Here is a 14646-nt window from a genome sequence, read left to right as displayed (position 1 = left end):
ACTTGCTACAATCCTCCTGCCTCAGCCTCCCAAGTGCTGGGAATATAGGGATGTGCAACCGCATCAAGCTTGTGTGTCACTTTTGACAGCAGAACTTGTTCATCCTTGTATCCTAAGATGCCACCAGGCTCACCTTTCTTGCCTAGAGTTTAGGAGAGTTCACAGCTATGTAAGCTAAAGAAGGGAGACTATAACACCACTTTATGTGGCAGACAGTGAAGAGATAATGGGCCACTGGGTCTGTCTAGCTGCTGAAGAGTCTTGCAGCACAGATTTAAATGTTAGGGAAATCAGGTTTGGAAGAGCTGAAAATGGGAAAAATAGGAATAAGACACAAACTCCTTAAGATGTCTGATGGCAAAGAACAGAAAACAAACAAAAACTGCACATTTACTGAAAATGAACATTTACTGTCTCAACTTACTCATGTTTTCCAATTATAGGAGATACTTGGTTCCAAATGAAAGCCAATTACACTACCTTTCATATTCTCTGCCTCCCCTCAGTGGTATGGTTATGTAGTCGAGGCTGCCCTTGAACTCACTAGGTAGCCCACGTTACTTCAAACTCGAGGTGATCCTCCTCCCTCAGCCTCCTGAGTGCTGGGATCACAGGCATGCATGTGCCACCACACCCAGTTATCTTTCCATTTTTTAACATAAGCAAATACACATATGTGCTGACCCTCAGATAAGACAGCACACCATATATATTATTTTCTTAATTTAATATAACCCAGAGATCTCTCCACAACAGTATGCAGTGACAGCAAATCTTTCAGAGCTTTCAATATAGGTGCCACAGGTTCACCAACACTAATACACAGCATCTTTTTTTTTTTTTTTTGATGCTGATTGAACTCATGACCTCATGCATAATAAACATTCTACCACTCAGGTACACCTTCAGCCCTTCATCATTTTTCTTACAGGTGCATAGTACTAGACTGTGTGGATTTACCAATTCAACCAACCCCTTACTGATGGACAAGTTGTTTCCAATCTACTATTTCAAACAGTGCTGCAATGAAACTTTATGCGTGTTACTTCAGATTATTGCCAGCAATACCTAGGCACTTCACTTCTCTTCTCAGTTTCAATATAACACCCCCATGTCAGAAGCCATAAGACAAGCTCTATATAAGGAAACAAGTACTCTAGTACACAACAGAGACCAGCTATTGCAGTAGCACATTACAGATCAAGCCTTTACAATGTACATACTGGCTGAACACAGCAACATATGCCCTGTAAGTCCAACTGTTTGGGAGGCTGAGGCAGAAAGATCACAAGCTCAAAATCACCCTGGGCAACTTACTAAGTCCCTGTCTCAATTCAAAAAAAATAAAAACAGCTAGAGATGTAGCTCAGAGATAAAGTCCTTCTGGATTCTATCCCCAATTCCACCATAAATAAACAGCCCTGCACCTTACCTTACCACTCCTCACAACACCCTGTCATTTCTTCTTCAAAATTATTTACCAAAGAAAACAAAAAGAATAAACAAAGAGTAGTTTTATTTTCTCTGTGCACTTGCAAAACACTTAGGATCAACATAAAAAAAAAAAGAAAAACCTCCTGTGAAGAAATGTACATTAAAAAGAGGAGGTGGGGGAGCCTGAGAGGGATTTATGCCTCAGCCACAAGAAGCCACAGCAACTCTGATTGGTCCAAAAAATCGAAGAAAAGATACTGGGGAGGAATCTCCAGAAGAGGAGGAAAGAAAACAAGAATCTACTGAGGGAGAGGGCCCCGAAGAGGGCCTCGAGGAGGAACTGGAGGCCGGGGAGTAGGTCTGGGCGGAGGCAGGGGCCCCCGCTGGTAGCCATAAGGAGGTGGTCGTGGAGGCCCAGTGTACCCGTGAGGGGGCATCAGTGGAGGAGGCCCACGCATTCCATGTGGTGGCATAGGACCTGGGTGACCTGCACGGAGAGAAAAAGTTAGTACAAGTGACACATGGGAGACAGTTGATATTGGGAGAGATAACAGGGAGCAATGAAAAGGGATACAAAAAGTAAAAGAAAAGCACAGGACACAGAGTGTGCAAAGAAAGCTATGAGGCTCTATGTGAGACAAGGAAGTGGCTGACTCTACTCACCCATGGGAGATCCAAATGGAGGCCCTCGGGGGGGCATGCCCATGGGAGGAGGTCCAGGGTGAGGCATTCCAGGTGGTGGCCGGGGCGGTGGCTGTCCCCCAGAGCCTGGAGGCCCAGCGTGAGGATGTCCTAAGCCATGGGGGCCATGGTGGGCCAGCTGCATCTGAGACATCCCTATGAAAATAAAACCGACACAGGGGAGGAGATGGAAGAAGACAGAGAAGAGGGCACAGACAATGAAGAAAGGAAGAAACCAAAATGACAAAAAGGTAACCTTTAGAGAAGGCTACAGAAAACAAGGTTGGTGAAAAGTGCCCCTATCCTTGACCTCATCCCAACAGTACAAACCAAGCACACAGAAAGCCAATTCCTCACCCACCTCACTTGCCCCTGATTCAGGCACTGTAACAGTGATACAAAAACATGCTAACAAGTACAGGGATTGGCTTGCTGTTGACAGGACTAGGAAAGGTAAGAGACACTACCTGAGCAAAGATCTAATTCTAAAGGATGAGTAAGAATTCTTCAGGAAGGAAGTGGGAATAGAACACCCCCCAGGCAGAAAGACCGGGATGTGCACATCACAGGTGTGTCGAACAGCACACTGTGCTCCAGAAAATACCAGACACTCGGGGATTAGGTGCAACACTCAGTCACAAGAGTAACAGGCAAGAGGTTGATCAGGAAAAGCTCTAACTGCCACAGTAATTTGTTTGGGTTTTACTATGTAAGTAATTTAGAAGAAACCAACAGAAGAATTTCAAGACAGTGTGTGAACATTTACCTTAGAGAAACTATCCTGAAGTAAATAACTGGTATCAAAATGAAAGATTACTATAATAAATCAAGTATGAAGTAATGAGAAAATAAGAGCCTGAATGAGAAGACTGGCAAGGGGGAGATGTCAGGGAAGTAAATCTTGGTATGAAGAGTGCGAGGATGGGAAACAGTCAAACTCCCACACTATTACAGGAAGAATAGGTTTGAAAGGGAAGATTAAAGCAGCAGGATTATAGGTTTGGCTTGTTAATAACCACGGGCTAGAAGGCTGAGATAGGAGGATCATAAGTTCTAGTCCAGCCTGAGTAACTTGGTGAGACTCTGTCTCAATAAATAAATAAAAAAGGACAGTGCAAAGGCCCTGGGTTCAAGCCCTAGTACATACATGTACATATATACACACACCCATGCACACACAAATCTCCACTGACTACAGAAAGAGATCCAGGACACATCGGTATCTATATAACTGAAACTATGAATACACACTGGACAAGAGAACCAAGCAAAAAATCTAGGCACAAACAGAGAAAAACACATCAAAGGTAGCTGAGACTAATGAATCAGAGAAAGGGTAGCAAAGCCAGACAAACAAGCAAAAGGAGACAAAAATTTCAAAGAGGAAGATATGGCTAATTTCAAGTACAGCAGAAGTTCAACCAGTTAGGAACAGAAGTGTCCCCCAGAGTTAGCAACTGGCTCACTGGAGTGGAACCGGATAACGAAAGTAAAAGTCAAGGATGCAAAGAGTAGAGTGTGTAGACCCCTCTTCAGAAAAAGACCATGTGGAAGTTTTCAAAGTAAAGCATTTGGGATTGTTTTTGTAAAAGAATGTTTGAAGGAAAGAACAGCTTTGGGTTTGTTATCCTTGAGGATGAGCAGTGACACAGTCCCTCTACCAAATTTATCACTCCCTTTCCTAGCAAAGAACACCTACCTGGATGGGGCATCCCAGCTGGTGGGAAGGGGTGAGGATGTGAATGTCCATGACCAGGATGTCCAGCCCCTGGGGTTCCTGCTGATGGGGGACCATGTCCTCCTGCCCCAGGAGGCATAGGTGGTGGGGGCATGGCTGGCGGTATTCCAGGTGGGAGTGCTCCAGGAGGCGGCACTGGTGGTGGGAAGGAGCCAGGAGGTGGCATGCCTACACGGGAAGTGAAAGAAGGAAGATTTGATGGTAATAAAGACAGACAGGCTTGAAAGTGCCTGTCTCAACCTGACCTCTCCAGACAGGGTGAGCTCTTTACAATCCTGCCAGTGCTCTAAAGCCAAAGCAATGTTATGCAACTGAAAAGTCAAGCTCAAAAGAAATACAACAACTTTCTTCACCACCATCTCACTCCACTCCCCTTACTCATCAATCATTGCCTCCTCAATGTCCTACCTTTCAGGGTTTTTTCTTCCTCCTTCCCTTCCCCTCCAACAGCCTCAAGACAAAGATACTTTGAACCAAACACTTTACCTGGTGGAGGAAGCCCAGATCCCAGTGAGGATACCACAGGATTAGGGGCAGAGGGTGGAGGTGGTGCATCGGCAAACAGCTGATGAGGGCGGTCAGCCTGAGAGAGAGGGTTCTGGGCTGCCAGAAGTCGTTCAGCGGCTGAGCCATGGCGCTCACCCTTAGAGTCCTTCTTGAAGGCATAAGACACAGTGATAGGGCGATTACAGAGATACTGCCCATTCATGGCCTCAATGGCTGCATCCGAAGCATCAAATGAAGCAAAATTAATAAAGGCATAACCTTTGGAGTTGCCTGTGTCAGGGTCCCTCATAATCTTGGGTGTTTGTAAGATGACCCCAAAGGCGCTGAAAGTATCATAAAGCAGCTTTTCATCAATCTCTGGGTCCAGATTCCCAATGAAAATGTTGGCCCCTACATCCAGGTTTTTGTTATGAGCTGATGCTTTGTTTACCCTTATTGGCTTCCCATAGAGTTTGATCATGTTCATAATCTTAATGGCATAGTCAGCATCTTCCTCACTCAAGAATTCAACAAAGCCATAGCCTAGAAAAGTGAAGGAGGGAAGGTTAACAACTCAAGTGAAAAGATTCAAAATGGGGCATAACTCATCTAATCTCCAATCACAAAGAACATGAAGCTTACGAGACAGAGTCCTTCACAAACTGTGCACCGAAGCTCAAGGGAAAGCAATCTTTACATTGCCCATTCCAAAACAGTTGCGAGTACTGTCAGGATTTTTCAGGACCTTTTGTCCCCTAAACACACAAATTCACTTCTTGCCAATATACTCACCTTGGTGCTGGCCAGTGACTCTGTCCTTTGGCATATGGGTGTTGACTACTGGCCCAGCCTGGAGAAAGAGTTCCCACAGCAGTGGTTCACTAACCTTCTCGTCAAGGCCCCCCACATACACAGTAGCATCTAGGTGAGAGGGAGGAAGGGGGACGGTTAGGGCAGGGTGAGAATGACAGTAAGGAAGGTGATGGGAACATGACAGAATCCCGGAAGGAGAATTCGGGGTGGGGATGAGGGGGAAAAAATCGTTAGATTAACCACATAAACTTCCTAAGACCTAGAGAATCTTCTAAAAATATCACTTATGTTCTGCTACAGATTTTGTCTTTTTCACTGGGTTTTTCCTTTGTCTTCTTTTCTTTTTGGTGAGCAAATAGAAGGGGACTGGTGACAGAAGCATCACACATACAGGCCCCAGCCTGCACCCAACCACCCGCCCCCAGTAACCGCGGGGACTGGCCTCGCGCCTGCCGAAGGCTCTGGTCTCCCTGGCTGGCGGAAACGCTATTGACGCTAGTAAGGGCATCTTAGCTCCCCAGGTCCACTCAGGGGTGGTCCCTTTCAGTTACCCTGATTCCGTTCAGATATCGGCCCGGCAGCCATGGCGAAAGAGGTCCCGCCGTCTCCAAGAAGCAGCTCCACCCACTGACCTCAGTCGCTACTTCCGCTTCCGGGGCGAAGGCTGGCTTTGGGCGGAGCCGTAGTCGGGGGAGGAGCCGGAAGCGGGCACGGCCATTTTAGGAGCCGCTGAAACGAAGCGGCTTGGGAGTTTTTGGATTGGCCCTGCGATTCCTTTCGATGATGGGGGCGGGACGGAAATTCAGACCCCTTAAAGTGTTGTAGAGATGTTACGAAATTATATTCCTCACAAAAATGCAAATCCAAAAGCTAAAAGAACAGAACTTTTCATATATTTGTAGCCAAGTGATACTTCTCTGGCTACCAGAAGAGGGTGTGCTGAGGAAATGCCCAACCTGGGGACTTGGCTGCCTTCTTAGCAGTCCCCACAGCCCTGAAATGCCTTGGGCTCCAGGTATTTTATTTTCCCACAAGGGAATAGGTTGCCCAGTGTCTGAGCAAGAGTGACGTCTGAGCTTGCCTCGCCCTAACTGCATGGTGGGTGGACTCTGAGTCTCTGAGATGGGGTGTGGCCAAGGCTCAGGGGCTGTTGGAATTGAAGCTCCCAGCCCCATCCTCCAGAACACATCTACAGGAATCTTAATGTGCTCTTGTCGCATCGACCTCTAAATGAAAGACACAGGAAAAAAGACCTTATTTCTCAATTGCATGTGAATACCGCAGCGCCTCACCTGCCCAATTCCCTTCTTTCTGTATCAGTAATACGGTGGGTGATTTCTTCTGCCTGCGGCCCCCAAATTATTCTTTAGCACCTAGCATTCTTCACTCAATCACAGTGAGCAATGCCAGCAAAGTGTTGAAATACTGTGCTTTAATGAGCTCCTTAAATAGAAATGCCACTACAAAAATATACAGTAGAAGGAGAGGATGTCTACCATATCCACCTCATTCCCACAGAAAACTGAGGGAAAAAATAGACACTGAAATTACGGCAGCAGTAGGAAGGGGTGAGAATGAGGTCTCTAGGCCATCTTTTTGGGATTATGAACAGTATCGCTGATCTCATGATTTAACAGCATGATCCAAAAGAGATGGGATTGCCCCGAAAAAAGTGGCAATCACATTTCAGATAGTTTCTGTTTATTCGTTATTCAGATCACAGGAAACAAAACTATCTTTAGGAACCAAAGAAAACAAGACCTGGAGATTAGCACCGCCATCTGCTGTGGAAACCAAGTCTATTAAGTGTGCTTGTGTAAGAGTGGAATGTGAAAACAGCACGGCCAGATATGCAAAACTGCAGTTAAATAGACCCTTTCTCACCCCAGATCCCCTTCGTCCTGCCTTTGACCACGCCAGCAGTGTCAGCGGGACTGGGGAAGAAGGGTATTTGGATCTCTTTTCTTGCAGTGATCTTCAGGAGATATTCTTGATGTCCATTTCTTTAATAACTCCTGAAGGTGGGAGAGTTCATCCTGGAGGCCGGTGATTGTGGGAGCAGAGAGGCCCATCTGGGGATGAAGCAAAGGGTGGAAAGGCATATTATTGCAGCTCTAGCGTTCTCCTTCTGTTATCTGTCCATTACTTCTGCTATCTTTAATGTACTTTCTCCTTCCAACTATGTCCTAAATTCTACTCAGTCTAAGCCACAAGCAGTTTTTCTCACGTGTTACACTCCCAGAGCTGTTCAGTTGGATAACAGGAACAGTACTTCCCTTCCCAGTCCCAGCACCTGCCTTTCCAGCTTTATTCATCTGGTTCTGTGGCCAAACCCCTTCTCCCACTCCCAAGTCCTGTCTTCCTTCTTACCTGGACCTCAGGCCTTCCTCTCAGGTAGCAGCGTTTCCAGAGCCTGACCTGGGGTCCCAGATATCCGGGCAGCAGTAGCCCTGCAGGTAAAGGGCAGGCTCCCCAATGTGTGGGGAGTCCCCACTCCTGGTCAGCCAGGCTTTCAGAGGAGATAGCAGGTCGAGGGAGCCATCGAGAAGAGACTGCCAGCAAGGAGGGATTGTCTCGCCAAGGACAGAGCTGATTCAAGGGGGCGAGGGCCCCTCTAGAGAAGAGCCACACAGAACTAGGGGGTCCAGGAACCATGAGGCTGGGCTAAAGGGGAAAGGGATGTCAACTGACAATTGAAAAAACAGATAACCCTAGTTTCCCCAGTCTGAGTCACAAAGGGGGTATCCAGCTGCCATCCACTCATTGCACTAGTTACTAAAACCACAGGCCTCCCCTCAGAACTTCTGCGCTCCCCGTCAACTCATGTACTGTCCTTATTAGGCTTCAACTAGAGCTCAGAGCTGATTAAAGTTGACTTTAGAGAAACTCATAAAATGTGGGCATGGGACAGGAAGACTAATAAATGGAAACAAGGCAGACAAAAAAGATGCCCTCTGACTTTCTAGGGCTTCTGTCTTCATGGTGACAGGGACTATTAAGTGACAGCTGTGGAAGAGAAGTGAGCTACCTTCCCCTGAGGAATTCAGACATTGTGTCTTTCTACCTTCTAGTAGCATGGGAGAAAGTCAAGAGCACTTAGTAAGTTTAGACATCTCACCTGCTGTCTAGGAAACCAGGAACCTGGGTAATGTTCTGGGGCATAGCCAGGATTATGGAATTGTAGTATCTGCTCATTGCTGTAGCGTAAATTCCAGTCCCAGACAGACAGCTGCGAGTTGACGGAGTTCTCAGCTGGGGCCTGGGAGTACTCTGGGGTGTAAACTTGTGTGTAGGAGTTAAACTGCATAGAGAAAGCAAGAAAACGGAAGGTTAAACAAAACTATATATAATCTGCTAAATCTAGAGACAAATCATGAAATTGTCATCTATTTCAGGCATCAAATATACAGCCAAGGTCTAATTCTGACAATGAGCATTAACTTACCCCTCCCTACTGGTAGATCTCACTTGTCATAAAATACATCAGTGGGGAAAGAAATCAAAACTAGAGGTCACTGACCTGTGCACTCTGCTTCCCACGCTCCCAGGGAGTATTTCTCAGAAAGGTGAGGGTATCAGGAACCCTAACGCTGTCATGAAGAGCAAGAAGGAAAAACTCAGAGAATTCAAACTCAGCTGGAAACTGCTGGAGGAGCTGCCAGACGCAGTCAAGGAAGAGAAGAAACACTGGGGCCTGAGAAGAGAGATATTTAGAGGTCAGAGGGATCCCAGAAACATAGAGGGGAAGGGTAATGGAGATGCAGGGAACAGGGCACCTTAAAGAGGTCAGGGGAGCAAAGTCTGAACCGCAGGTAATGGTGCTGATGGGGCCCCACTGTTTGGCTCTTTAAGCTCAGCCTAACTTTGGGACCCTTCTAACATGATTCACCTTCTGTAGATTATGCTCTGTGCTTTTCTCATCCCCTTACTTCCTTAGCAACACCCCCCCACCCCCCAGACTGTTCTCACCTCCTCATTGGCCCCAGTGCCCCCGAGCCGGGTCAGGAAGGGGTGTCCAGCTGCCACCCACTCTCGCTGCACTAGTGCTTGGAAGCCAAACAGAGTTCGGGCTTCAGGCGCTGAAAGCAGCTGGACGAGTGAAGAGAGGAGGCCATTGAGATCACGATCACCGCGCTCTGGGTGATAAAGAGGAGGAAGGGACAAAGAAGGGAAGTCCAAGAAGCTGGGGCAGGAGAGAATGAGAAGAAGAAATATGGCGAGGAGAAGTGAGGCACAGAGGGGGAAAGTTGGGGGTAGCCGGGGTTGAGAGGGCACATAGAAGTGAAGAGAAAACAAAGAGCTTGAATGATTCACTTCATAGACTCCACCTAGGCTGAAATACCCAGTTTCACATGTAAGAGGCAGAATCAGTTCTTAAACCAGCTTCCACCCTGCTCCAGTTCCCACCCACTGGGGGGAGGGTGCAGCGAGGGGTCAGGACGCCTCAGCTTAGGGAGGCAGAGGGAGTTGTGAAGGACAAAGTTAGAGCTCATGTGTAGGTCCTCATAACAGGAGAGGAGGATGCTAGCACTGAAAGAGGAAGGGAGCCTCACAAATCTCCTCCCCGAACAGTCCAGTCGGGTGTACAGAGGAAACAGGCTGGGCCAAGGAACTCACCTTGAAGTACTACAGAGCGAACCCTGGATGTCACTAAAACGGAAATGTCACTGGCCTTACGAAGACAAGACCTAAAGGAGCAAGTACGGAAGAAGGGGATGAATGATGAGCCTTGGAGAGAAAGGAGTAATGGGTCATGGGATGGAACAGAGATAGACTCTGAAATCCTGCCCCTTCTTCCAAGAAGCAGCAATAGCAGCCTCCTTGGGAATCCAAGCAGTGTTCATGAAAGGCCGTTCAGGAGTCCACGTTAGCAGAAGGTGGGGAAGTTGCAGTTAGAGCTAGGAGAGGAGTACCTGACATAGTCCAGCCACCGCGTTCCTTCCAAGGCTGAGAGCCACTTATCCTCAGACACGGAAGAGTCTGGCAGAGAGAGGGATCAGAAGGGCAAAGAAATCAGAATTCGGGATTCAGGGCTGTAGCCTCATGGGTTAAGAATAAGTCAGGTAATGGTTACCTAAGGGTCAGGGTGGGAATGAAAAGGAAACAGCCATGAGTTTTCTAAAATTAAATTATGTTTTTGGGGATGTAGCTCAGGGGTAGAGTACTTGCCTAGCATGTACAAAGGCCTTAGGTTCACTTCCCAGCACTATTAAAAAAAATTGTTTATGGTTCCTCATCATAAATATATTAAGATTCATTGCATATTTAAGATGGGTAAATTTTAAAACATTTTATAAAGCTGTTTTTTAAAAGAATAAGTTGGGCCTAGAAGACAGACGATCAATAAATCTGTAGGAGATAGAAGTTGGGTGTGGTAGCACAGGCCTGTACACCCAGCACCCCAGAAGGCAGAGGTATGAGGATCCCAAGTAAGAGACCCTCAAAAAATAAAATGGGCTGGGGATGTAACTCTGGGCAGAGGCCCTAGGTTCAATTCCCAGTACTGGGGGGAAGGAGGGAGAGAGACAAAAGACTATGGCTCATTGGGCTAAAGGGTTATAAGCAGACAAAAGGATTAGGGTCAGCAGACCTAGGGGTGAGAGGCCAGAGGTCACTCTCACCAGGCAGGCAGAGGGCCCTCAGCTTCAGGTGGGCAAGCTGGACGTCTGCAAGGCTGGGCAGCTCATCCATCGTGTCTACCAGCACAACATCAGAATGCCCAGCCTGGAGCATTGACTCCACTGCTCTGGAGGAAAAACAGTCCAAAATGAAGGGAAGAATTCTGCCCTGAGCTCCTAACCCCTGAGTCTTCCCGCCAAGCCCCCTCACCTAATGTCCTCCTTGTTAGGGTCACTGGCTGTGTAGAAACCTCCACAGCGGAGAAGATCACTGCCCCCAGGGTGATGCCAGGACAGGCGCTTCAGATGGGTGAGAAGAGGGTCACTGTGGGAGATGCTAGCTCCAAGCTACCCTGGCCTTCACGATGACCTCACAGGGAGCCCCCATCCACATTGTCCCTGTGTCCTCCCATGCCCCACCCCCAGCTGTTACCCTAACCCTTACACTGACCGGTCCACGGCCCTGATGGAAGTGGCCAAATGCTCTCCTGACCTCGTTATCCAGAGTTCTGTTAGGGACCCAGAAGTAACGGGGGAGGCTGTGAAATTGAGAAGGATGTCACAGCTTGGCTCAGTGACCTCATTAAAATATAAAGCTGTTAACACAAGGAATCTGCTTTGGAGATCTGAGGGATCTCAGGTCTGAAGAGCACGGAAATAACAAGGACAGCTTCGTAGGTGCACTGGGGGCAGGAGCTTATGGGAAGTCCTGGTTTTAGAGGATCAAGGAAATGTGGAACAGTTGGGAGAGCAGCAGGGGCTGGGGGGACTGGGAAATCACCTGGTAGCTACGTCGAACCTCTCATTGGCAGTGCTGACCCTCCAGCCTCTGGCTCCCTGCTTCTTCTGCTCAGCTTCCCAGTCTTCCAATGTCTCCAACAGAGGTATAGGTGGCTTTCTGGAGCCAGAACCCTGGGCTGGGCAGGAGTGAGGCACGAGGAGGAAGAGGAACCAGAGGCAGCTTCTCACCTCTTTTGTCCTTAGCCCCGCCTTTCCAAACTTGATTTTTTCTTTCCCCTAAAGTGCCCTCACTCACCAGCCTTCCTCTGAGTTATCCCCACATAGAGCTGGCTTTGACTGCTCTGAGCTCTGGCTTGGACAATGGCCATGGTCACCTGTAGAAGAAAGCACATCCCGTCCTTTTGTTTCAGGCTAATGAAGTAAAAAGGAAATGGAGGCCATGTGTTCCTCCTTGTGTTTACCACCAGCACAGAAGAGCACCAAAAACATATCCCAGAGGAGGAAGCACCCACAGGCACGGGACTGGGATCAGGAGAACAAATTTAAAGCCACCAAATCTTAAAATTAAATTCTTTTTGTTGTTGTTTTTGTTTTTTATATTTTCCGGTACCCAGAATTGAACTCACAACCTTGCACTTGCCAGGCAAGTGCTGTGCCACTAAATCCCCAGCCCCCACACAATTAAATTCTGGGAGGAATTTTAGGAATACTATCATCCAACCCTTTCCGTTTTTCAGAGGTGCAATTGGCAGAGGCAGGCTGGAATTAAGGCCCCTTGGGCTCATGATATTATACTTCTCTCAGCCTTTCAGCCTCTCCCTGAGGAGAGAAGCAGCAGGAATGACGAGAGAGAACCTGAAGGATGGGAGAGAATCAGGAAGTGCCAGGAAGAAGACCCCCAAGTTCCAAGGAGAAGAGGGATCTTCAGGTTCAGAGCACCTCACCTGAAAGGCCTGGGGTTCTAATCCTCCAGCCTCAAAACCAACCCTGAGCAGTCGGAAGTCTCGGCCATGAATCAGAATCTCCTCGGGGATAAATTTAAGCTGTGACCCTGGACGGAGGAGCTGAACTCGTGTCAAGGCACTCACTGAAGTCGAGAGTTAGAGAGCTGTGTTACCATGTGGTCCGTCTGGGAAGAACTCTTCCAGCTCATCCCACCCATCCCTTGCTATCTTCTCAGCATAGAAGACAAAGAGAGGTTCCAGCACCCCACTAAGCCCCCGGACTTACCAGCTTCCAATCGCCCAATGTTGACCAAGGCAAAATCATATTCACTGCTCAGGGGAGTATCCTAGAGGAAGCATATGAACAATGACACCAACACCTGAAATAACCCTCCTTTCTCTACTGCAATGGCCCTACTCCCCTATAGAGAGCAACCCTCCTAAAAATAATCACTCTTCCCGCCCCTTTTATGAGATAGGGTCTCACTGTTGTCCTTCAGGCTGGCCTTGAATCACTCTGTAGTCCAGGCTGACCTCGAGCTCTTGGCAATCCTCCCACCCCAGCATCAGGAGCATCAGGGTATGCCACCACACCGGCTCAAATATAATCCCTTTTAAATGTCTCTAAGGCATTCAAAAGATAGCCCTTTACCCTTTTGTCTAAATCTACCTAGACTCCCTTACCCATTTCACTCTGGCTTGTCTATGGCCCTAACCATTTCACCTGACTCCGCTGCCATCCACAGGGCTGGAAGGTAACCCTGAAGTTGGTGCATATCAGAGTTCCAGGCAATTCAGGTTGCAGTCCTTTCCTCAGCCCTGGGGCCCATGCTAGTATCTGCTCCCCTAAGGAGGAAGAAAAGAAGCCAGGTTATGACTGTCCCCAGTGTTGCCCATATTGTATACACCTATTCCTCTGAGATGAGGATATAGAGAGGGAAGATTAAAATCTTTCCCTGAACACATAAGTTGGAGGAAAAAGAATTTAAAAAAAACAAAAAAGCGCCTGCCTGGCAAGCGCAAGGTCATGAGTTCGGTTCCTGGTACCGGAGAAAAACGAAAAAAAAAATAAAAATAAAAATAAAAAACAAAAAAACTCTATACCCAGAACAGCAGTAGAATAGGGCCTGACAGAGTACACACTCAGTGATTGAATAAGTGAGAAAAGGGGCCACAGGGTCAAGAAAAGAGAGGGAACAGTAAGGTCCAAACTCCCAGCCAGGCCTGGATAGAACAGTGAACAAGCCTCAGACAGGAGCACTTTGAGGAAAGCCCAGGAAAGGACTGCAGAGCTGTCTTTGGTGGGATAGGAACAGAGTTGGGGTGGGACGAAATCTGGAGGGCTTGGAGGAGATCAGATCATTACCTGGGAGGCATCCGGAGGCCAGGCAGCTGCCAGGCTGACGACTCCTGTGCTCCGGCATCCTGCTTCCCTGGACAGACTTCAGCCCAGAGAGCTGAGGAGAGTGCAGCCTTAATCCCTGGCCTCCCCAACCCTGGGGTCTAGGATTCCCTAGCAGCCACCTTTAGAGGCCTATACTCAGACTCCAGGGAAACTTGCGATCTGTCTGTGGGAGCTCTGGAGTAGGGCTTGCAGATGCGAGGGGAAGGCCTGGTTAATGGGTAATGAGAGCACGAACTTGAGACTGTAAAGAAGGCAAGCCAAGCTCCACCAGTGGACACACCCTCCTTCTCCTCTAGATCTCCTTCCCAGCATCCCTACCGCACCCCCATGCACCCCTCCCCAGCCCCCAAACTCCTTCTCCTTACCCCTACCTCTGGCTCCTCCTTCTGGGAGGCAATGTTGAAACTCTGGCCCCGGCCACCCCACCACATTTTTCTGGCTCCATCCGGGGATGGAGTATTAAGGGTAGGAAACCCTAAGGATGCTCAGGCCCTCTGGAAAGGGCTGAATCTTATAGCTGAGAAAAAGGAGATTAAACAGAGGGCCAGTTGGGAGGACTCTAGAGGAAGGAGCATTTGAGATGCCCGGAGCATAACGTGGGGGGCTTTTGAAAGGTGTGACCAACCCAGCCAGGGCAGGCTCCTCGGAAACTTCAGTCGACTCTGGAGAGGGCGGGGAGCTGCCCAGCCCCTTAAAGGAGAATACACACTGTCTTGGAAAAATAGAAAGGAAATGGAGGAGCCTCAGAAAGAGAGTGAAAACTGAGGAATAGAAAAAAAAACAGGA

General features: G+C 48.1%; 2 protein-coding genes across 2 annotated transcripts; both read right to left on the bottom strand.

Moving 5' to 3' along the window:
• Positions 1-1499: 1499 nt before the first annotated feature.
• On the bottom strand, positions 1500-5812 carry Sf3b4 (splicing factor 3b, subunit 4, 49kDa). Its single transcript, XM_005378708.2, has 6 exons — positions 5704-5812; positions 5132-5260; positions 4340-4882; positions 3815-4021; positions 2098-2271; positions 1500-1921 (listed from the first exon to the last, which is right to left on the bottom strand). Exons 1-6 carry the CDS (start codon positions 5735-5737, stop codon positions 1734-1736), a joined length of 1275 nt encoding a protein of 424 aa, XP_005378765.1. The 5' UTR covers positions 5738-5812; the 3' UTR covers positions 1500-1733.
• Positions 5813-6566: 754 nt separating this feature from the next.
• Mtmr11 (myotubularin related protein 11) lies at positions 6567-14523 on the bottom strand. The gene is given in 18 exon segments (XM_005378706.2): positions 6567-7091; positions 7093-7224; positions 7523-7816; positions 8271-8453; positions 8673-8846; positions 9122-9288; positions 9770-9840; positions 10066-10132; positions 10774-10898; positions 10982-11070; positions 11222-11309; positions 11552-11687; positions 11807-11885; positions 12456-12598; positions 12742-12802; positions 13180-13301; positions 13822-13912; positions 14232-14523. Coding segments are annotated over 18 exon segments (2157 nt in total). The 5' UTR covers positions 14292-14523; the 3' UTR covers positions 6567-7016.
• Between the last annotated feature and the right edge of the window lie 123 nt (positions 14524-14646).

This window comes from Chinchilla lanigera, unplaced genomic scaffold (genome assembly GCF_000276665.1).
Source record: "Chinchilla lanigera isolate Chin_1 unplaced genomic scaffold, ChiLan1.0 scaffold00012, whole genome shotgun sequence".
Taxonomy (NCBI): Eukaryota; Metazoa; Chordata; class Mammalia; order Rodentia; family Chinchillidae; genus Chinchilla; species Chinchilla lanigera.
This window is presented reverse-complemented; position numbering and strand designations above follow the sequence as displayed.